The 25,338-nt window shown below is 43.7% G+C and overlaps 1 protein-coding gene across 1 annotated transcript; it reads right to left on the reverse strand.

Moving 5' to 3' along the window:
- Positions 1–677: 677 nt before the first annotated feature.
- Positions 678–24,199, reverse strand: LOC136610005 (uncharacterized). Its single transcript, XM_066589278.1, has 9 exons — positions 24,106–24,199; positions 12,605–12,642; positions 10,778–10,843; positions 8,969–9,034; positions 8,163–8,216; positions 6,548–6,580; positions 3,579–3,659; positions 2,827–2,892; positions 678–854 (listed from the first exon to the last, which is right to left on the reverse strand). The coding sequence occupies exons 1-9, from the start codon at positions 24,152–24,154 to the stop codon at positions 678–680; spliced, it is 630 nt and encodes a 209-aa protein (XP_066445375.1). The 5' UTR covers positions 24,155–24,199.
- Positions 24,200–25,338: the final 1,139 nt, after the last annotated feature.

Below are 25,338 nucleotides of genomic sequence, written 5' to 3' on the forward strand. Positions count from 1 at the left end.
AATAAAGAGGTTTTGGAACTGATGAATAGAGGAGGTTTATATCAAATGGTTATAATGGAGAAAATCATAGCCATCTTCCTTCACTGTATACATATGGCATTTAGCTTATTTAGGAGAATATAAAGGGTAAAGATCTTTACCCTGTCCTCCCAGCAGGCAGATATGGTACTGGTTCTATCTAGTTATATGATACTGTGCTGATGCATCATGGAATTGCTAGAATACCAAGAGGAAAATTGGTAGAAATCTAAAAATCAAGAGGGTGCCTCATAAGCATCAGACAGGAGGCTGCACTGCACATAAAAAAAGCTAAGAGTATGGTGAACAATCAGGGGAAGGGTGCAGTTATGGAAAATTGTGTTTTTACTAGAGTGCCCCTTTAAGTAACTATATACAACTATAAATTAAGTGCATGATTGCTGGGGATAGTAGTATGATTCTCTAGTACAAACTGCATAGTTTATGAAGTGTGCCATTCTATTCTGTGGAAAGCCAAGTTGATGTCTATTTTATTTTCCCTAATACAGGAAATAATATAATGAGCAAAATCAGTACAGCAGCAGCAGCAAGTAATTATAATTTATTATTGTGCACTGGATAGCAAACCTGGTCTTACTATAAATTGCTTTGTAGTGTAAATATCGGAAAAAGATAGAAATGACTGAATTTTATTACCTTTAACGTCCCAAACCATTTAAGATGTTCATAGGACCACTAAGAAGGTTCAGAGGACCATTAAGAAGGCCAGTTACCGAACTAAGAGTTTTTCCAAGACCGGAAGAAGACAGGAGGGCAAGGATGCCTGCAAGGGTATCTTCGAGTTGGAGACTGTTAAGCAAACCAGTTACACCACCCTGGAAGAAAAGACATATTTGTCAATATATGGAATTTACAAGGAAAAATACAACACAAATATAACTTTTAGTTTCCAGGACTGAAGACGACAATTTAAAAAGTCATCACATTTTATTTATTATTTTAAATGAACAGAATAGGTGATTCTAAGCTGTTTTGCAGTTTGTTTTATTAGTCTACATTTTTCATAGAAAACCCCTCTTAAACTCTGATGAGTTTACATGGCAGTCTGGATCCTAGAGAAGGCTCTCAGAGCTGCCACGTGTTTCAGACTATTAATTGTGATTGTTCTCAGAGAGAGAAACCAAGTCATCTTGTAGAAATGATACATGTCTAATAAAAATACATGATGCTATAGCGAGCTTCCGAACCAACGCAGGGTTCTGGGCCTGAAGAAACAAAAATGTCCGAAGCGCTTCTTAGACTAACTGATGCACATTGTGTCTAGGGCCCATTTACACATAACAATTATCGCTCAAAATTCGTTCAAACGACCCAATTTCAGCGATTGTTACACGTAAACGTGGACATCGTTCACTTTTCGTTTGAACGATGATTTTAAGGTAAACTTAAAGCAGTTTGCATTTATCTCCAGTAGACTGCAGGCTGTTCTCTCCATGGAGAGCCAGCAGATTACATTGTATTCTGCAGGTAGCCCGAAGGAGAACAATGCAGCTGCTCGCATATTTGGGCATCTGAGTAATCACATGCTGGGCTATGCAAACAGGCTCATTTGCATGCAAATTAAGATGGTAAAGATGATAAGATGATTTAATGGACATTACTGGCCATTAACACTTTATGCAAAAAGATCCCTAAAGGTCCATTTACATGCAATCATCATCACTGAAAATTCATTCAAACTGTTGAAAGTGAGCGATAATCATTACAAAACGATAAACGTGCGGTCATCGTGCATTTTTCGTTCATCATTGACTTTTAATCCACATAAAATCCATTTTTTGGCAGTTCGCTTTTCGCTTGGTTTAAATGACTATTGCTCAGCGATTCGAGGGAAGGGGTTATCGTTTGGCATCTACATACCACCTACTGATCTTTTTTCTCAATGCCAATGCTGACAACGCCTACACTAGCAATTGTTTTTTTTATTAATTACAAACTTGACAGCTAGAGATTCTCTTAGGCTCTTTCACACGGGCTACAAAATATTGCTACAAACCAATGTATGTGAACCCCATGGTTTCCAATGGGTTCTTTTAGGCAACAAAACATCGCTCATGTGAAAGAACCCATTGGAAACCAAGAGCTTCACATTCATGTGTTTTGTAGCAGTGATTTCGTAGCCCTTGTGAAAGAGGCCTTATAAAGTTTAATTCACAAAACTTAGTTTTTTTTCTGAATACAACTACCCCCTACTGCATCTTTCTGGATGCCAATGCTGACAACGCCTACACTAGCAATTGTTTTTTATCAAGGATTAACAAAAAGCCTGACACAGAGATTCTTTCACATGTCAGTCACAAAACTCCTTTTATTTAACTCAAATGCACACCCACCTAATTAGACCTACTTTCAATGGCCAATCCAAACTAGCTCATTTATTTCTTCACTAATCCACACACCCTCCTATCAAATGATTGTCCACTTATATTTGCATGTAAACGCTACCAAGCGACACACTGAATGACTGGAATGCCTGGGCGCCACGTCCATTTTAAGGGATAATCGTTACATTTAAACGTTCATCTTAAAAAGCAAAACCATCGCTGTGAGCAGCGGAAGTATCGTGGGAAATCGCACCACCACCCAGCTCTGGTGCATCATGCATGCAGGCCAAGACGCTTGTGGCGAATCTGGAGAGGTGAGCATACGTCTCTGGGAGGCGCCGGGTCTGATTCTGCTCCGAGATTTCGCAGTCGGAATCCGACCCAGCTGTGGGTACGAGGCCATAATTGACAGGTGAGTAGACATATTGTAAATATAAACACATCTATATCTAAATGCACTTACCAGAGTGTTTATTAGTAGCGCTATTTTTTCTTTCAGGACAACTCCAAGGTTAGCAAGGAGGCCTTCCTGCAGATTGGGGACAAATGTAAAACCACATCTTCAGTATATGTAAACACTTCCTATGTAGTATAACACTGTTGAATACTGTATCTTCCTGCGTATATGTTAAACAATATTATTGTAGGTAATTAGAGTAGTTTACAGATCAATCTGATACTAGCCATCCTTCCTTAGTCCGCCTGCAGACGGCCCAGGTCGGATCCCCTACGAGAAATCCCGCAGCGGGACCCGACCCACGCCCCTGAAGGGACCAGTGCGTCTCTCACCTTCTCCCGCGGCTCCGGCTCTGTGATGTGGCGGGTGTCGGCATGCGCAGAGCAGAGCCGGAGATCCGGGAAGTGACATTTCTGTGCGGGCCTCTGCGAGACCCACACAGAAATAGAGCATGCCGCAATTTGTTTTCTGCATGTATTTTCACACAGACAAATCGAGTCCGTCTGCATAGGATTGCGTTTTGTAATGCAATCCTATGCAGGCGGGCAGGGGCCGAAATTCTGCAGGAAATCCCGCCGCAGAATTTCCGCCCGCGTGCAGGGGGCCTTAATGTCTAATACCTCCCATTCTCAGAGCATTGTGTGCAAAGTGGGAGAATTATACATGCAGTGATATAGATGTGCTTCTGTATTTTATGCTATTTTCTTCCCTCGGACCCCTGCATGTCTGAGAATGAGCTGAACATAACTGTAACTTACCAACAAGCGAACAACCGGGTTCAGAAGGCCGTCAATATTTAGTTGAGTTAGTAATTGACAAGCTTCTTTCAAACTGCCATTCTGAAATGTAAAGGTCGACTTTTTATGTAATAACTTTGGTAATACTAATCAGTTTGAAGTAGTAGCCGATACATAGAAAGATGCATTAACCCATAAAATGACTTCATTCTCCCATAGTGAGCACATGAGACTAGTGTTCATTCATACACAACATTCAGTGTGAAGAAGCAGAGCTGCAGGAAGGGCAGAGAGCAAAAGACTAGAGCATTGCTGAATGCACTCCGATGAATCGTTAGATCTGATATTAAACAAGAAGGCTGAGGTCCTGTGAAATCTACGAAGACTATAAAATGTGGTGACACACGAATTATGAATACAGTAAAATATTATTCCTCCATTCCTCTTGAGACATTCGCAGTATCCCTGGGCCCAATGTCCACAGCATGCACAGATTCTGAGTGCGGAATCCCGCACAGAATCCTCCCATGCCCTTGGCCATTGGACATTTTCTTACCACTCCGGATCCAGCGTGGGTCTCCTCCATTGCGGCCAAATCTTCATTCTGCTGCAAGGCGGGGGCGCGACGGCCAACATGCATGCGCAGTTTTTAAAAATCTTCTTCTCTTCCGCCGGATGCACCGTACATGCAGTGTCAGCTGTGGCATGGATCAGACGGCTTCAATGGAAGCTGTCCATGCAGGAATCCGCAGAAAATGGGGCACGCTGCGATTTTCTCTCACACGTGCGATCTGCACGCTGGGGAAAAAATGACATCTGCATGCTTTTAATTCTTTTGTGAGCTAATGCATCACTATGGGCAGCCTAATTTGTGGATCTCCTGCTTAGGTTCCACAAATTAAATCTGCGTCCAGGCATTCCGGTCAACATTAGAGATGAGCGTACGTACTCGGTAAGGGCGATTTCACAATCGAGCACCGCGATTTTCGAGTACTTCACTACTCGGGTGAAAAGTACTCGGGTGCGCTGTGGGGTGGGGGGTTGCAGAGGGGAGTGGGGGGTAGCAGCGGGAATCAGGGGGGAGCCCTCTCTTTCTCCCTCTCCCCCCCACTCCCCGCTGCAACCCCCCGCTCACCCACAGCGCACCCGAGTACTTTTCACCTGAGTAGTGAAGTACTCGAAAATCGCGGTGCTCGATTGCGAAATCGCCCTTACCAAGTACGTTCGCTCATCTCTAGTCAACATGCATGGAATTTTTTTTTTTCAAACCTGCTTTAGCGCGGGATCTGCGGTACATCCACAGTGTCAGCTCGGGTGTGCCATGGATCGGATGGCTTCCATTGACTTCAATGAAAGCCGTCCATGTGGGAATTCACAGAAAATAGAGCATGCTGCGTTTTTTTCCCGTGTGTACGATCCACACGCAGGGAAAAAAAATGACATCTGCATGCTTTTAATTCTTTCGCGGACACTAATGCATCCCCATTGGCGGCTTGATTTGCGGCTCTCCCATGCGGGTTTCGCAAATCAAACACTCTTACCGCTAATTATATATTTTCCCCCATTCAGATTTCATATTCTCTCAGACCTGAATTTAAAAATGCTTCCAACAGGGTGAAAAATTCCAGACGTCATACATGATACCCCTCTTCTGCCAAGTGTCATAATGCCTTTAAGGGCTTATTCACATGAATAATATTCTCAATGCACACAAAACGCACGTGAAGGTGAAATCCATTACTTTGGATTCATTTATTCAAACAAACAATTTTTGTTTCTGTCATGCTGTCCTGGAAAGAGAAATCACAGCATGTTCAATTTTTATTTAATGGGACCTTCAAGTCAATGGGAAACACTTGCAATCCTTTCATGTGAGCGAGGATCCCAGATTTACAGAAGCGATCCAATCTGATGTTTTCATTTTTTTTATTGCTATGTACTGCATGTACTATATACCGAAGTATTGCAGTATATAGTACAAATGATCAGTTCGCTCAAATCCCCTATGGAGACTAAAAACAAATGTACAGAAATGTTTGATAACATATTTAAAATAGCAAGAAAAAAATATTAAAACTTAAAATGTTTCCTTTTTTGTCTGATTAGTAATACAGTGTAGGTGAGAGAGCCGTAAAATACCCACCCAAGTAAGTACTTCACATATAAACAACTAGTACCCACCATACTGGAGCTCTCGTACCTACACTGTATTACTGTTTCATTCTCCGATATATATTTATATAAGCTCTGATTTCCCATTGATGCTCTCCGTAATCGGATGTCCTGAGAACCAGTGTGTGCTAAACGTCTTCTCCGCCTACGAGGATCGCGGACGTACCGGAACTCCCTTTATCAAAGCGGACACCGCACATCAGGGTAAGCTGACATGCATTTCTCACATAAACCATACATTTAACTAAGGCTCTCCCACTCCACCTGATCTTTGGAGCGCTACCTTACTGTGATTTTTTTTTTTATCCGATTAAAAATCAAAACTAGAAAAAAACCACATATGTGGAACCTCTATGTTCATAGGTCTGAAGTATTAAAATATTGCACTATTTATTCCATAACACTGTAAAAAATAGACAGAATGCCTGAATTGCATGTTTGCATTGCATGGCTCTTAAAAAGTTGAAAAAGAAGATGTATCTAGCCCAAAATGGCGCTATTAAAAAACTATAGCTCACCCCACACAAAAAAGCTGCCAAACAACCCAATTGACAAAAAAAATATATAAAAATTTAGGTCTCAGAAAATGGCAAAGGAAAGCAATTTTTGTCATTTTTACTGCAATTTTGCAAAAACTACACCCCACCAAAACAGCACCCCCGAAAAATGGCACAATTGCATTTTGTTTTGCACTTCATCCTACTTTAAAAAATTAAGATTTTCAGTAGCTTTTAACTTCTGATATGGTGATATGTATAATATTTCTATTCTTGCCTTACAGGTGGAAAAACTCCTATGAATGTGAGGTTGCTACTTACCACGATCAGAACAATAGCTTCAGCTGGCATACCCTAAGCAAAGGAAAAGTAAAATTAATTGTATAACTTTTGATTCCCTTGATTCCCTCCTCCTATACCAGCACCTACACACACTGTCCATTCACCCCAGTTACACATGCGCCTACCCCACTTACCCTTAGCAGCCTTGGCACCCCCGCTACTCATAGTGTAAGCACCAACCTGCCGCTTCTGCCCCACTACCTCCATTTAACCAGTCACTCTAGTTACCTCTTCTCCTTCTTTCTTCACATCTCGTTTGCCTAGTAATGTAGTTGTAACTTACCTACTATTCCCTAAACTACTTCCGCTCCTTCCTTTTATGTCTTACTTGGCTTTTGCCCCTTCTTGTTGCTAACCATTCTATTACCCATCCATGGCCCATTCTAGCATCTTTACATAGCCCTGTGCTTTCCCATTCGCTTATTATCACCAACTATTTTCCTCTCCCTCTCTGCTGCTACCGCTGGGTTGCCTTACTGTTATGATTTTATCTCTTAATGCTTATAGTCATGATGCACATTTCTCTTATGATGAGAATAGCTATCTTATATTCCATTGGTCATTTTATACACTCATGCTGATTTTAAGTATTTCATTTGTTATCAATATTTTTTTAGCAGGCAATGTCTTTGATTTCTCCCGAACGTCCCCAACCCAAATGCACCAACCTGCTATTCACTCCAAATTTTCCATTTATTTTTTTATCACATTGTACATTGTATCTATTTTTATTTGCATCACGTTTATTTGGCTTCTGTAAGCACATTTGCTTGTACTTCTTTGTTTCTTCCCCTTTTTATCTTTCTTTGATCACTTCCTTTTTCTACTCTTCATCTGACTCGCTCATTGTAGTACCTGTCCCAAATTAACTGAGGAAAGGGCTAAGCCCCGAAATGCATTTCATTGCTGGATTTTTATAAATGAGAAGTTGTTGTTCACCTCCACTTGCCTCTTATTTATCCTTGAAAGGTTATACGATTATCCCAGACACATCGCCAAAGGTTATACCATTATCCCAGACACCTCGCCATACCGTGCACATCTCCAGCCCTTTACCTTCTGTATCACCCCATTACTTGTAGTATGTAAGCTCGTTGGAGCAGGACCCTCACCCCTACTGTTTCCATCAGCTGATTACTATGTAACCGGTTCTGTCATTTTTGTATCTTTTGTCTTTCTATATTCCCCCTGTCTATGTCAGCGCTGCGGAATATGTTGGCGCTATACAAATAAAGTTTATTATTATTATTTCTGACTACGCTCACCTAGTGGAGCATATATCTGGCTGGTTGGCAGCACCATCAATACACTTCCATTTTTTTGTCCATTTTCTTGTCATCTTCACTGTCCACAACTCTTTATCTTTGGTATAGGCCCCATTTAAACGTTGCATTTGCTGCACCCATTTTTTCCCCTCTATCACCTATATCTGTCCATGGACTGTTTCTGGTATTGCAGTCTAGCCCTATTGAAGTGCATGCAGCTGAATTGCAGTACCATATACAGCCCATAGAAAATTTTTGAAAAAACAGCAGAGTTTAGCAACAAGCCAATAACATAAAATAGGAAAGAAATAGGAAAGAAAGAACCTTACTAAAAGATTACAAATCTCCTGTACTTGAGAGCCAGTATCAGAGGCTATCATTTTCTGGAACGAAAAAAAAATATTAATAAAAGTGAAGCTTTTCAACATTGCAAGAACTACTTATCACAGATGGAATATTACCAGTGGTGCCCTAAAATCTTTGTTGGTCATGCCCCTTACCAGAAATGATGCTACATATTTCTAATACCCACTACGTGGCCGTCACCTAATGTATGTATTCTGCAAAAAAATGTGAATGTCTTATGCTAAAATATTTATCATTTTATTCTTATTGTGATAATCCTACACAATGCCTTTTTACCAATTATTTGCTGTCGCAGGCATAAGTCTAATGTTCCTTTTAGCCTAAGGCCAGCGGCATATGAAGGGGCCGGATTCCACAGGCGGGAGCCTGCAGCTGAATCCATCCCTGTACCCGTCCAGCGTCCACGCATACCTTGCATTTTTCCCCCTTCCATCGTTAAGCGATGACGCAGGTACCCACAACCATTCCGTAATGTCAATTTCAGATGTGCCGTGGGTTAAATGGCTTCCATTGACTTCAATGAAAGCCGTTTGTGCAGAATTTGTACAAAAATAAAGCGCTTTTACATAGCATGTAACGAACGGTATTTGCTGCTGATTCGCGGTACAGATGCTGACCGCTGGTTCCACAATGTAAATCTAATTGTGTGCCACCCGGCCTAATACAGCTATTACATGTCTATTCTTTATTTTATATATGTGGAAAGTTATGACGCTACTTATATTAAAAAAGGAATACCAAAATATATTTAACATTTAAGGTTAATTACCACCATCATTACAAGGTCCTCAATGATACATAGTTTCCTTGTCGCTTTTTCATTGTCGGGACATGTCTATAAGGAAAAGTAAAGTCGTCTTAATTTTCTTATGGCTTATTAAGACATTTTTACTGTATAAGGAAGTGTAATATTCTAAAACTATACATGCCACCAATGGTTCCTGGCTAATATGTCATGTTTCTAATTTAATGCTCTAGTTTCTAGCTAGTTGGCCCGGTATCTCGACAAACTCCACTTGTCGTCAATCAGGTGTTTTATAAGTGACATGAAGACAGGATGTTCATGCATGAGAAAACAACTTGACTACTACACTTATAACCAACACCTCTCTTTCTAGCAATGAACTTCCTCACCCAGATCTGTTTTTGTATTTAACATCTTGTCACCCAATAGTATCCCACCTCTAGTGACATTATGTTGCAGTTCCCAGGCCTGCTCCACCAATGTCTAGCCCCAGGGTGTCATTAGGACACTAACCAATCTATAGAGAGTAAGTTGTGCTGTATCCATCCCATTATTACCCTGTAGAACTGTACCCAGGGTTATACATAGTGTCCAGAAGATATGCCATAAATGTCTGATGGATACAGGTCCCACCTTATCTTTGAAGGAGAGGTTCTCCGACCATAGTCCTAGCTGACTTCCACTGGTGATCAGGCTTTACAGGAACGGCCAGACTGCTATTTCTGTTAGTCCCACAGGAGTGAAGGGGAGTTACAGAAACACAGTGAGTTCTGCTGCTTTTGTAACTTATTGTATGTGGAAATAACATAGCTTGCTCTTCTATGCAGTTTCCGTAGTTTTTATTTACTTGTATGAGATCTATTGATACTTTGTAGTACAGTCAGTACAGTTGTTTCCATATTCTGTCGTGTTTGGAGAAACACATCCCCCCCCCCCCCCCCCCTAAATAAATAAATAAACCTCTAAGAGCTAGCGGTTGCCTGTTGCCAAATGAATACGTAATGCAGCGGAGGTTACAATAGAGAGATGGATAAGGGCAAAATACAGTCACAATGCTTTTGGTCCCTAGCAGAAACATCAAAGCTGTTGACAGACAATGCCTTTAATATCTAATTAGCCAAAAGCAGCACTGTAATTGCTAGTGGTAGGATTGGTGCATGCCTAATTGGGCCTCATCAGCAGCCCATGAAGTGAAAAAGATATACACAGCACTACAATATAAAGATCCTTTATTGATACCCTCTTACAGCTTACAATGCATAAGAAGACTAAATAAAATCTGGTGTAAAGATGGGGAGATTGTGAAGAGGATGACAATGTGCTGGGAAACATGGAGTCAAAGAAGTATGTATGTCAGATTCTGCAGAGGTGAGTTGTAGTTGGAAGTAATCAGCGGGGTGATCTGCGAGTCTCCTGCAGCGTTGTATGCATTACAGCCCATATGCTCTGCCGGCAGAGAGCACATACGGCCTATGATCGGCACTGCATATGCCTGGGAATCTGGGGTCACAGACATGCATAATGTGATTTTTACTTTTTTTTTGTTCAGGGCGGGGATACGTATCGAAGTGCTGCACATACAAAATGCATGCGTATGGGTAGTGTTTAATGCGCAGCCCATTCAAGGGTTACGTATACTACGCGGAGAAGTAGAGCATGCTGCGATTCATTTCTCCTATGTATTGATACACAATGCACAAACTCCATTGACTTTCATTGCCTCCATTCACTGCGTGTTATGCATGGGTAATACATGTGCATTTTAAGAGGTGACAATACACCCGTGTGAAGGAGCCTTTATTATGATGTTTTATACAATTATGTAAAGTTTACCTTCAAAGAATTCATTTTTCCTGCAAGTTCAAATGCTGCACGGGAGTAATATTCAGCTTGGCTTTGCTGAAATAAAATTGTCAAGTAGACAGCAAACAGGTCAGTAAATATCAGTAATGAACTTTATTTCTAAAGTAAACACTGAAAAAAATGGTCATGCTTGAGAAAGGCAGTAGCCGAAACACGGTGCCTCCTGTTGTATTGACTGACCATCGCCTTTCTCAAACATGACTATTTTTTTCAGTGTTTAAGAAATACATTTTCTACTATTAACCCCTTAGTGACGGAGCTTTTTTGCTTTTTTCCATTTTTGTTTTTTCCTACTCCCTTTTAAAAAATCGTAGCTCCTTAATTTATCCATCGACGTCGCTGTATGTGGGCTTGTTTTTTGTGGGACGAGTTGTATTTTTCAATGGCACTATTTATTGTACCATATAATTTACTGAAAAACTTTTTAAAAATTCTTAGCGGAGAGAAATGGAAAAAAAACGACATTCCACCATTTTTGGTGCGTCCTGTTTCTACAGCGCACAAATTGCAACAAAAACGACCTGATATTTTTATTCTATGGGTCAGTACGATTGCTACGATACCAAACTTGTATAGTATTTTTTTTGCTGTAGTACTTTTTTTTTAAGATATTAAATTTTTTTCAATTATTTTCTGCGGTCATTTTGTGCGCGCAATACCTTTTTTATTTTTTTTGTCGACGTAGTTGAGCAAGGGCTCATTTTTTGCGGGATGTCCTGAAGTTTCCGATAGTATCAATTTGGAATACATACGACTTTTTGATCACTTTTTATTGCGTTTTTTCTGGGAGACAGGGTAACTAAAAAAGTGTATTTCTGGCGTTCTTTTTTTTTTTCAGACGACGTTCACCGTGCAGGAAAAATAATGCACTACTTTGATAGTTCGGACTTTTACGGACGCGGCGATATCAAATACATATTTTTATTTTATGATTTAGATTTTTTAATAATGGATATGGCAAAAGGGGGGTGATTTAAACTTTTAGAACTTTTTTTTTGTTAACAATTAAAAAACTTTATTGATTATTTTTTTTACATTACTTTGAAGTCCCCCTGGGGGACTTTAACATGCGATGCTTTGATCGCTCCTGCAGTATGTCTTTCAAGCCACCCTGTGGATTTAAATGCCGCTGTCAGAATTGACAGCGGCATTTAAAGGGATAATAGCCGCGATCGCCCGAACTGCTGAGCGCAGCTATTGCCCGCGGGTGTCAACTGTAATAAACAGCTGATGCCCGCGCTGTATGGAGGGAGATAGCGGCACTACCTCCCTCCATACACATCCTGCAACAGCAGGGCGTAGTTTCCCGATGGGGCGGTCGTTAAGGGGTTAATCCTCATTGGTCAGGCCGCTGTTGGTGCATCTAAGGGGGGGATTTCTAGGTGTAGATCCCCCCCCCCCTCCTAGTAAGTAGTGTTTCTAATTCATACACGTGTCTTTTTACATACTCAGGTATTTTTTACATTTTTACTTATTACTCCATTTGTCTACCTTTTAAAACTTGCCATTTTGGATCTTACTCTGACACTCTCTGGTACTGGGTGCCCAGGTGGGCATAAGTGTATTTACTCACTGTGGACTAGGAGCAGTGGTGTGGCAGCCATCCCTGTTTTCTGTTTTTCTAAATTCCTTAGTACATTACTATCTGCATAAAGCGCTATCCTATTATTCATCCATCAATAGTGCTGTATATGGTATAACATTAACAAAAGAAAACACATTCCAAAGTTTCCAATAATACTGTTATCTTTTACACTGAGTATAAAAGGATTTAGAAATGTAAAGAATAAGTCTTACATCCAAAGACTTCATTTGGCCAATTCCTTTAGTGATGTCTGTAAACATAAGAAAAAAAAGTTGAGAGATCAATGTGAACAAAACCAAAAACATGCTGGAATAATTCTTAATTAGGTGGATGATCAGGCAGGCCCTGAGATTTGCCCTTCACACTAAATACAAAGGAGCAGCAGCACTCAGTCATAAAGCATCATCTGGTGCGAGGTGTGGGTCCTGTGTGCAGGCTCCACTGGTCCCCACTCCTGGGACCCCAGTAGCAAGCGATTGCAGAAAACAGAGCAGCACCAGAGGTCTTCCAAAAAGCTGTTGTTTTTATTTAATCCATAAAAATGGGGCAGCTTTTTGGCAGACCTGTGGTGCTGCTCCGTTTTTCTACAATCGCTGAGATTTGCCCTTGTCATGTCTTGTCACAGAGCATTGTGAGGATGGCACCATGGATCTGCTGAGGGCAGATCATTTCAAACTAATCCAACTCATTTCCTTTGTCACAAAAGTGTTGTCTGAAGGCAGCGCCATGAATAATGTCAGAATAGCCTTTGATACAATTCTACATAAAGAGTTCATAGGAAAATTATTGAAAACTATACTTAAAGGGTTTGTCCGGCCAACCATGGTTACATTTTTTTCCCCACTAATGACCTGTAAAGTAACTTCTGTTTGGCCAATTTACAGTGCACAACGCATATTACAAAATGCAATGTAATGGGCAAACAGAAGTGCTTACATGAATTTATTACAACCCCTTTAATACTTGATAAGCCGAAGGATTTGCATTAGTTAACCCTTTCTGCTGCAGCTCTTTTTAGTTTTTCAGTTTTTTTTTTTTTTTTCATTTATTTAGCCTGACTTTCAAAAAATAACTTGTGTTTATTTTGCTGGCAACAAAGCCAGACAAGGGCTTGTTTTTTGTGGGACAAGTTGTATTTTTCAATGTTACCATTGAACATATTAATTATTGAACTGGAAAACTCACCATTTTTGGGTGTGGAGGGATGTTTCTACAGAGTTCACTGTGTGGTTAAAATGACATGTTAAATTTATTCTGTGGGTCACTATGATTAATATATTCTTTTTAAGGAGTCCTCTAGGGAACTTGAATTGGCTGTTATCTGATCACCTGTATAATATACTCAATCCTTAAGTATTGTACATGCAATGTCTTCCTAGTAGGCATTTCCAGAGGAAGGGCTTAATATGAAGAGTTCCGTATGAGGTCCGGTGCACTTCACAAGGACCCAGGCTACAAGGGTAACTGAACTACATCTTTCAATTTGATAGACAGCCCCTGGCCCTTTAAATGCCACTGTCAGTACTGACAGCAGGATCTAAAGGCTTAATGCCCAGGATCAGAATTATCTCCAATCAAGACCATGGTGATTGCCAAAGACAGCCGATATTCGCCACGAATGGAGCCTGCTTATCCACCATTCCATGTACAGCCAATGATGAGAAGGGGTTAAAGGATAGATATCAGAGTGTCGTTAACAGTGTGTTGCATGCAGGACTACAAGGTCTTGTTTTGGGCCCTATTATTTATATGTTGTAAGTGAGATAGGAAAAGCTTTGGTAGGTAAGAGTTGTCTGTTTGCTGATCACACAAATGTGTGCAATATGGCTGGTATTCCGGTTGGTGTCTATAACATGGGAAACTATTTAGCTTTATTGTATAATCGCCCAAATAATGGAAGCTACAGATCAATGTTTCCAAATGTAAGATTTCTTGAGAAGAAGCAATACTTAAAGAATGTTATTGGCTGCTCCATGTTAGCCAGGACTTCAACAAAGAAGAATTTAGGGGTTCTGATTATTGTCAGCTTCAAAATAAGTTAACAGGGCAGTGGGCTATAAATATGGTGGAAGGTCTCAGGAACAAAACTTATCAGGAAAGACTTAAATAACTAAATTTGTATAGCCTGGAAGAAAAAATGGGAAAGAGGGGACATGGTCAAAACCTTGAACCCCTTCGCACCACATGATATAAATAAGTATGTCATTAGGGAGCAGGAGATTGAGACAAAATGCTGTATATTTATGGCATGTAGATGAGTCCACTGTGGGAGCCAGCTATGACTGACAGACAGATGCAAATTCCCACCGTTAACCCTTTACATGCCACAATCAGTGCTAATAGCTGCATGTACGAGGTTAACAGAGGGAGCATGGGCCCTCTGTGATGTCATTGCAGTCGCCCCAAATAATTGCGGAGGGTTGATAGATTGCGGTGGCAATTGAATGCTAGTTAATAGCATTCAAGTTTGACATGGCTTGTCATATACAGTATTACTGATAATGTGATGCAGTACAGAAGTACTGCAGTGTAATATCTGAGCAATCGCGAGATTGCAGATTCAAATCCCCTATTACAGTTCATCAGGCAAAAAGAAAAACCCCACAGAGCTTGAGCAATGAAAAAATTAAAAAGGTAGTGGATCTTTGAAGGCAGTGATGCAAAAAAAATTCCAAGTAAAAAGGGTTTTTATTAGAAGAAAATGCTTAAAAATAATTTTATTTAGCAGCCTGATTGTATCTACCCACAGGAAAAGGTTATTATGGGTTAGAATTGATGCTTTATTTCATGTACCTCAAAATGGTACCAATAAAAACTACGACTTGCCATGCAGAGAATTAAAAAGTTATGGGCTTTGAAAAGTGGTGGTCTTCTTCCTGGTGAATGGGGCCGCTCGTGCTGGAGAACTGGTCCTCGTAGCTCCGCCCCGTCACGTGTGCCGATTCCAGCCAATCAGGAGGCTGGAATCGGCAATGGATCGCACAGAGCCCACGGTGCACCATGGGAGAAGACCCGTGGTGCATCGTGGGTGAAGATCCCGGCGGCCATCTTGGTGAAGGAAGAAGAAGGAAGACGTCGCAGAGCGGGGATTCGGGTAAGTAATAAAAATTTTTTTTTTAACACATCCTTTGGGGTTGTCCTGCGCCGAACGGGGGGCCTATGGAAAAAAAAAAAAACGTTTCGGCGTGAGACAACCCCTTTAAGCATAACATAAAGTCTGTTATGTATAGAGTTCAAAAAATATAACCTATACACATTAGGAATACCCATGACCATAACAATCTGAAGAAGTGAACCTCAAATGGCATGAAAAAGATAAAATAATATTTTTAATCTGTGACACAAAAAAATAAATTGCATATTAAAGTTTATGGCGCAAAGCAAGTATTTCCTTTTCTTTTGTAAAAAAACCCCAAAACATTAGTCTCATTACTAATTTACTATTCCACAACGCATTGCATGTTTACAATATTTATGTCACAGTACAGAAATTGTATTCTAACACAATAAAAATGTCAACTTTCTTTTATAGTTGAATATAAAACCCAATAAAAAGTATGGAAAAGTAAAAATTAAAATTCCCATCCCATAAAAGGGATCAAACATCAACAATCAACATTCATGAAAAAATGTAAAACGTTATAGCTGTTGAAACAAAGAGGCAAATTTATAAAAATGTACTGCGTGATAACAGTTTAAACCAGCTTAATAATGCAGATATTGTTATTGATACATATAGGTACATTTACACAAGCCACTATTGTCATTTCTGATAGATTTGGATGGATGAAAGGGATTTTCACTATTCAAAAAAAATGAAAGAATTTAATTAGAGATGAGCGAACGCGTTCGTCCGAGCTTGATATTCGTGCGAATATTAGGGTGTTCGGGATGTTCGTTATTCGTAACGAACACCATACGGTGTTCTGGTTACTTTCACTTACTTCCCTGAGACGTTTGCGCGCTTTTCTGGCCAATTGAAAGACAGGGAAGGCATTACAACTTCCCCCTGTGACGTTCAAGCCCTATACCACCCCCCTGCTGTGAGTGGCTGCGAAGATCAGGTGTCACCCGAACATAAAAGTCGGCCCCTCCCGCGGCTCGCCTCAGATGCCTGGTGAGTTAGATGAGGGACAGTGCTGTTTGTACCGGAGCTGCTGTAGGGAAAGAATTGGTAGTTAGTGTAGGCTTCAAGACCCCCCCAAAGGTCCTTATTAGGGCCACTGATAGCTGTGTGTTGGCTGCTGTTAGCAGTGGCAAATTTTTTTTTTCTCAAAATCGGCAGTGCAGAGCATTGCACCCGGCATTAGGGACAGAAGTGCTGCATAGGCAGGGAGAGTGTTAGGAGTGAGTGTAGCCTTCAAGAACCTCAACGGTCCTTTCTAGGGCCATATTTATCCGTGTGCAGTACTGTCCAGGCTGCTGTTAGCTGTGCTGCATTTTTTTTTGCTTCTCAAAATCACCTCTGCAGACCATTGCACCCTCCATTGATACTGCAGGGAAAGAATTGTATAGGCAGGGCGACAACACAGTTGTTATTCATTGAATATACGCAGTGCTGCCTTTTGGTGCCAAAAAACGGAAAATAATTAAGTTTGTCCTGCCTCTGTCCGGCCTAACGCCGGTGGACACGTGTCGGCTGCGTGCGCAACCTGTAAAAATCAGACGCACCCAGCTACGCTTTACTGCTGGCTTCGCCATTTGCTTTCCTTAATTGGGAAAAAAATACCTGCTCTGCCAGAGTTATAATAACTCTGCTACCCTCACGTTCTGTGACACATAAGCAGGGACACAGCACAGTTATTAAACTTCTCATGTTCATTGAATATACGCAGTGCTGCCTTTTGGTGGAAAAAAACTGAAAACAAATCTATTTGTCCAGCCTCTGTCCGTCCTAAGGGCTGTGGACACGTGTGAGCTGCGTGAACAACATTGCTAAATCAGACGCACCCAGCTACGCTTTACTGCTGGCTTCGCCATTTGCTTTCCTTAATTGGGAAAAAAATACCTGCTCTGCCAGAGTTATAATAACTCTGCTACCCTCACGTTCTGTGACACATTAGCAGGGACACAGCACAGTTATTAAACTTAGATAATTCATTCACTAGAGGCAGTGGGGCCTTTCGTTTTCCAAAAAGGGCAAAAATTATATTTGGCCTGCAGTCTTGCGCAAATTTATTTCCTGCCTGTGAAATCAAATCACTGGTAATACAGCATGCTGAGGGGCAGGGGTAGGCCTAGAGGACGTGGACGCGCCCGAGGACGCGGAGGGCCAAGTCAGGGTGTGGGCACAGCCCGAGCTCCTGATCCCGGTGTGTCGCAGCCGACTGCTGCGCGATTAGGAGAGAGGCACGTTTCTGGCGTCCCCACATTCATCGCCCAATTAATGGGTCCACACGGGAGACGGTTATTAGAAAATGAGCAGTGTGAGCAGGTCCTGTCCTGGATGGCAGAAAGTGCTTCGAGCAACCTATCGTCTACCCGCAGTTCTGCGCCGTCCACTGCTGCCAATCCGAATCCTCTGTCTGCTGCTCCTCCTTCCTCCCAGCCTCCTCACTCCACTACAATAACACCTGCTCAGGAGCGGGAACACTCCCCGGAACTGTTCTCGGGCCCCTGCTTAGATTGGGCAGCAGCGGTTCCTCTCCCACCAGAGGAGTTTATCGTCACTGATGCCCAACCATTCGAAAGTTCCCGGGGTCCGGGGGAAGAGGCTGGGGACTTCCGCCAACTGTCTCAACAACTTTCTGTGGGTGAGGAGGATGATGACGATCAGACACAGTTGTCTTGCAGTGAGGTAGTAGTAAGGGCAGTAAGTCCGAGGGAGCAGCGCACAGAGGATTCGGAGGAAGAGCAGCAGGACGATGAGGTGACTGACCCCACCTGGTGTGCAACGCTTACTCAGGAGGACAGGTCTTCAGAGGGGGAGTCAAGGGCATCAGCAGGGCAGGTTGCAAGAGGCAGTGCGGTGGCCAGGGGTAGAGGCAGGGCCAGACCGAATAATCCACCAAGTGTTTCCCAAAGCGCCCCCTCGCGCCATGCCACCCTGCAGAGGCCGAGGTGCTCTAAGGTCTGGCAGTTTTTCACAGAGACGCCTGACGACCGACGAACAGTGGTGTGCAACCTTTGTCGCGCAAAGCTCAGCCGGGGAGCCAACACCAACAGCCTCACCACCACCACCATGCGCAGACATATGATGGCCAAGCACCCCGCAAGGTGGGACGAAGGCCGTTCAGCGTCTCCGGTTTGCACCCCTGCCTCTCCCCCTGTGCCCCAACCTGCCACTGAGATGCAACCCCCCTCTCAGGACACAGGCACTACCGTCTCCTGGCCTGCACCCACACCCTCACCTCCGCTGTCCTCGGCCCCATCCAGCAGTGTAGTTCAGCGCACCGTCCAGCCGTCGCTTGCGCAACTGTTGGAGCGCAAGCGCAAGTACGCCGCCACGCACCCGCACGCTCAAACGTCAACCGTCCGCACAGCAAAATTCATCAGCCTTGAGATGCTGCCGTATAGGGTTGTGGAAACGGAGTCCTTCAAAAGTATCATGGAGGCGGCGGCCCCGCGCTACTCAGTTCCCAGTCGCCACTACTTTTCCCGATGTGCCGTCCCAGCCCTGCACGACCACGTCTCCCGCAACATTGTACGCGCCCTCACCAACGCGGTTACTGCCACGGTCCACTTAACTATGGACACGTGGACAAGCACAGGCGGGCAGGGCCACTACATCTCCCTGACGGCACATTGGGTGAATTTAGTGGAGGCTGGGACAGAGTCAGAGCCTGGGACTGCTCACGTCCTACCCACCCCCAGAATTGCGGGCCCCAGCTCGGTGGTGGTATCTGCGGAGGTGTATGCTTCCTCCACTAAAGCACCCTCCTCCTCCTCCTCCTCCTCTGTCTCGCAATCAAGATGTGTTAGCAGCAGCATGTCGCCAGCAGTCGGTGTCGGGCGGTATGGCAGCACAGCGGTGGGCAAGCGTCAGCAGGCCGTGCTGAAACTACTCAGCTTAGGCGATAAGAGGCACACGGCCCACGAACTGCTGCAGGGTCTGACACAGCAGACCGACCGCTGGCTTGCGCCGCTGAGCCTCCAACTGGGCATGGTCGTGTGTGACAACGGCCGTAACCTGGTGGCGGCTCTGCAGCTCGGCAGCCTCACGCACGTGCCATGCCTGGCCCACGTCTTTAATTTGGTGGTTCAGCGGTTTCTGAAAAGCTACCTACGCTTGTCAGACCTGCTCGTAAAGGCGCTGGCTCTGCGCACATTTCCGCAAGTCCCACACGGACGCTGCCACCCTGCGCACCCTGCAACATCACTTTAAGCTGCCAGTGCACCGACTGCTGTGCGACGTGCCCACACGGTGGAACTCTACGCTCCACATGTTGGCCAGGCTCTATGAACAACGTAGAGCTATAGTCGAATACCAACTCCAACATGGGCGGCGCAGTGGGAGTCAGCCTCCTCAATTCCTTTCAGAAGAGTGGGCCTGGTTGACAGACATCTGCCATGTCCTTGGTAATTTTGAGGAGTCTACCCAGGTGGTGAGCGGCGATGCTACAATCATTAGCGTCACCATTCCTCTGCTATGCATCTTGAGAAATTCTCTGCAAACCATAAAGGCAGCTGCTTTGCGCTCGGAAACGGGGGCGGGGGAAGACAGTATGCCGCTGGATAGTCAGGGCACCCTCCTGTCTATTTCTCAGCGTGTACAGGAGGAGGAGGAGGAGCATGAGGAGGATGAGGAGGAGGGGGAAGAGACAGCTTGGCCCGCTGCTGACGGTACACCGGCTGATTGCCTGTCATCCTTTCAGCGTGTATGGCCTGAGGAGGAGGAGGAGGAGGAGGAGGATCCTGAAAGTGATCTTCCTAGTGAAGACAGCCATGTGTTGCGTACAGGTACCCTGGCACACATGGCTGACTTCATGTTAGGATGCCTTTCTCGTGACCCTCGCGTTGCACGCATTCTGGCCACGACGGATTACTGGGTGTACACACTGCTCGATCCACGGTATAAGGAGAACCTGCCCACTCTGATTCCCGAAGAGGAAAGGGGTTCGAGAGTGTTGCTATACCACAGGACCCTTGCGGACAAGCTGATGGTAAAATTCCCAGCCGACAGCGCTAGTGGCAGAAGGCGCAGTACCGAGGGCAAGGTAGCAGGGGATGTGCGTAGATCGAGCAGCATGTACATCCCAGGCAGTGCAACAGTCTTTAAGGGCCTGGCCAGCTTTATGGCTCCCTACCAAGACTGTGTCACCGCTCCCCAGTCACGGCTGAGTCGGCGGGAGCACTGTAAAAGGATGGTGAGGGAGTACGTAGCGGATCGCACGACCATCCTTGGTGACGCCTCTGCCCCCTACAACTACTGGGTGCCGAAGCTGGACACGTGGCCTGAACTCGCGCTGTATGCCCTGGAGGTGCTTGCTTGTCCTGCGGCTAGCGTCTTGTCGGAGAGGGTGTTTAGTGCGGCTGGGGGAATCATCACAGATAAGCGTAGCCGCTTGTCAACCGACAGTGCCGACAGGCTAACACTCATCAAGATGAACAAAGGCTGGATTTCCCCAGACTTCTGTTTTCCACCAGCGGACAGCAGCGATACGTAAGCAATACGTAGGCTGCACCCGCGGATGGAAGCTACGTTCTCTCTCACCATCCAAAACGGGGACATTTCTGCTTCATCAATCTGTGTCTAATATTCCTCCTCCTCCTCCTCCTGCTCCTCCTCCTGAAACCTCACGTAATCACGCTGAACGGGCAATTTTTCTTAGGGCCACAAGGCTCACTCAAATAATTTTTCAGAACAATTTTTATAAGTTTCAATGCGCTTAAAAGCATTGGAACTTTAACTTGAACCAATTTTTCGTTACACTGGGCTGCCTCCAGGCCTAGTTACCACTTAAGCCACATTAACCAAAGCGATGAATGGGTTTCACCTGCCCTCTTGGCTGGCCATGGCCAATTTTTGGGATGTACATTAGTACTGTTGATACAGCAATTTTTGTGGGCCCTCGCCTACAGTGTAATCAAATTAATTTTTAGCCCACCTGCATTACAGCTGACGTTACCTCAGCTGTGTTGGGCAATGCAATGGGATATTTTTATGTACCGCCGGTGGGTTCCAGGGAGCCACCCATGCTGTAGGTGCACACGGAGTTTTTAATACATCTGTACACTTCTAAAGAACCCCAGTCTGACTGGGGCATGCAGTGTGGGCCGAAGCCCACCTGTATTACGCACGACATTACTACCTCAGCTGTGTTGGGCAATGCAATGGGATATTTCTATGTACCGCCGGTGGCTTCCTGGCACCCACCCAGGCAGTGGGTCCACAGGGAGTTTAACCTACATGTGTCCACTTGTAAAGAACCCCAGTCTGACTGGGGCATGCAGTGTGGGCCGAAGCCCACCTGCATTAAGCACGACATTACTACCTCAGCTGTGTTGGGCAATGCAATGGGATATTTTTATGTACCGCCGGTGGGTTCCAGGGAGCCATCCATGCTGTAGGTGCACACGGAATTTTTAATACATCTGTACACTTCTAAAGAACCCCAGTCTGACTGGGGCATGCAGTGTGGGCCGAAGCCCACCTGTATTACGCACGACATTACTACCTCAGCTGTGTTGGGCAATGCAATGGGATATTTCTATGTACCGCCGGTGGCTTCCTGGCACCCACCCATGCTGTGGGTCCACAGGGAATTATAAATGCATCTGTTTCCACTTATAAAGAAACCCAGTCTGACTGGGGCATGCAGTGTGGGCCGAAACCCACCTGCATTAACCCTTTCCAGTCCACTGTGTGACCTGTGAAGACATTAGGGTTTAAGGCTGTACAGCTCCGTTGTTGGTAGACGTCCGTCGGGGTTCTCTTACTGTATATTGCCAGCCTCTTTGCTGTCGGAGCCTATCCTACGTGTCAGCTCATGCAGTACTGGCTTTAGCCAGCATATAGCGCCGTTGTATAACGGCAGAAAAAGAGTAAGCCCCCTAGGAAAACCATATACAAATTGGATTGGAAAGGGTTAAGCACAACATTACTACCTCAGCTGTGTTGGGCAATGCAATGGGATATTTCTATGTACCGCCTGTGGCTTCCTGGCACCCACCCATGCTGTAGGTGCACACAGAGTTTTTACTACATCTGTACACTTATAAAGAACCCCAGTCAGACTGGGGCATGCAGTGTGGGCCGAAGCCCACCTGCATTAAGCACGACATTACTACCTCAGCTGTGTTGGGCAATGCAATGGGATATTTCTGTGTACCACCGGTGGGTTCCAGGGAGCCACCCATGCTGTGGGTGGACAGGGACTTCACAATAGGGAGTTGTACCTGCCTGTGTCTATGAATTAAAAAGCCCGGTCTGACTGGGGCATGCAGACACCTTGACAGAATGAATAGTGTGTGGCACATAGGTTCCCCATTGCTATGCCCACGTGTGCAGCTCCTGATGGCGGTGGCACAGGATTCTATTTCTCATTGCTTCTGTACAGCATTGTGGGCTATCGCTCCGCCACTTTTAAAGAGGGTCGCTGCCTAGCCGTGCCAACCTCTGCAGTGTGTGCCTGCGGTCCCTCGTCATGGCAGACGCAATTCTAAATAGACATGAGCGTGGTGTGGCATGAGGGCAGCTGAAGGCTGCCCAGGGACACTTTGGTGTGCGCTGTGGGGGGGAGGGGGTGCGGTTGGGCAGCATGTAACCCAGGAGAAGTGTCAGTGGAGTGTCATGCAGGCAGTGATTGTGCTTTGTTGTAGCTAGTGTGGTGCTTAGCAAAGGTATGCCATGCTAATGAGGGCTTTTCAGAAGTAAAAGTTGTTGGGAGGGGGGGGGGCACTCTTGCCGCTATTGTGGCTTAATAGTGGGACCTGTGAACTTGAGATGCAGCCCAACATGTAGCCCCTCGCCTGCCCTATCCGTTGCTGTGTTGTTCCCATCACTTTCCTGAATTGCCCAGATTTTCACACATGAAAACCTTAGCGAGCATCGGCGAAATACAAAAATGTTCTGGTCGCCCATTGACTTCAATGGGGTTCGTTGTTCGAAACGAACCCTCGAGCATCGCGGGAAGTTCGTTCCAAATAACGAGCACCCGAACATTTTGGTGTTCGCTCATCTCTAAATTTAATATATATTCTAATGGCAACAAAAATCCTATCTTAACCCGTTAATTTAAACTTAAGGTACTTTTACATGGCCCGATAGTTGCCTGAATGATACCCGGCCTATTCCACCTTCATTCACTTGAACGACTATTGCTCTTGTGTAAATCACAGGAGATCTAGTCGCTGGTACAATCACTTATACGCCCAACAGTCGTATCATGTAATGATAACGGTCTGGATGAGACAGAAATAAATTAGAAATGTTTGCATGACATTACTGTATCATTTTGTCCAAAAGTATCTGAAAAGAACATAAAATCAAATCAGATAATGAAAATAATTATAAAATTTGATTTCTTAAGATGTTTTAAATGATTGTGTCATATACTTCAATTATTTTTTAATTAAATATGAGAACAGGTTTTTACTGACAAGTGTCAAGAGCTAATATTCCTTACTTCACACTGCAAAAACTAATATTTAACTCATTACTTACAACTTCTTGACATCTAGATTTCCACGTATTGTTAGTAGAGCATTGCAGTGATAAGACAATAATTCAACCAAATATTTCAACACAAAACTGACTAGTATGAAAACTTACCAATGAGGCTGGCAGCGCTCAGACACAGGAAGATGATTGCAATTTTCATGATGCAGTTGTAGTTGAGCTCTTAACTTCAAGAAAAAGTAAGTGCTGTTGTGTAATGTTAGTATTCCGAGCGCCCTTTATATACATCCATGATCATGCTTGAGGGCGAAGTTGTCATTTTTCCTTATTTGTTGATTGGCACAGTGTAAAATATTGTCATTGTGCCATTACATTATTACAAGGATGTAGATACTGTCAATATTTATCAAAATGATGTATTCAATTTTAGACAATAATGTTTGCTTTTGGTCCCATTGTACTTGGAGTAATAATATGAAAAGAACTTCTAAATTGATTCTGTACAATTTTTAAAGTTTGTAACATTAAAAACATAAAATAATAATATAATAACTATATATAATATACTTATAATTATAACATCAACATCATCCAGAAATTATTAATAAATAATAATAGGATGGATATTTTCTTATCATTCAGATTATTATTTTAAAACTCCTGGACCCAGCATCTCAGCGACCCTAAAGGTTCCCTCCATGTTTTTTTGGTTTTGCACCGCTTCTTTCAGTTGTGTGATATCCATGTCAGTATCAGCTCTGACAGTATCAGCCATCGAGTTCTTTGGCGATCGGGTCTTCTTTTGCCACTGATCTGTCCAAGCATTAAAGATTTTTCTAGCAACTCTGCTCCCATTACATGGCCAAAATACGTGAGCCCTGAGCCCGGTCATCTTCCCCTCCAGTGATATCACAGATCTTATATGATTCAGGACTTCTCTATTTGTTACTCTTGCTGTCCAGGGTATACGCAGCAGCTTTCGCCAGCACCACAGCTCAAACGCATCAATATTCCTTCTATCAGGTTTTTTGCAGTCCAGCTTTTACATCCATACATGGCTATGAGGAAAATGATGGTTTGCACTATTCTGCATTTAGCTGCTATGCCAATATCCCTACTTTTCCAGATTTTCTCCATGTTTAGCATAGTGCTTCACCCCCAATGCTATCCTGCGTTTTATCTTTGGCATAGATTATCATTCCTGGTGAATGTTTGAACCAAGGAAGATGAAGTCTCACACATATGGCCTCATTGTCGATTTTGATTTGAATTTGGCCATTTTTTGCAGTTGTCATAATTTTTGTGTTCTTTAAATTCAGGTAGAGGCCCATTTTTTTCACTTTCAGTTTTAAGCTTACATATCAGCTGCTTCAGACCTGCTTCTGT

Source organism: Eleutherodactylus coqui, chromosome 2, assembly GCF_035609145.1.
Source record: "Eleutherodactylus coqui strain aEleCoq1 chromosome 2, aEleCoq1.hap1, whole genome shotgun sequence".
In the NCBI taxonomy this organism is placed as follows: Eukaryota; Metazoa; Chordata; class Amphibia; order Anura; family Eleutherodactylidae; genus Eleutherodactylus; species Eleutherodactylus coqui.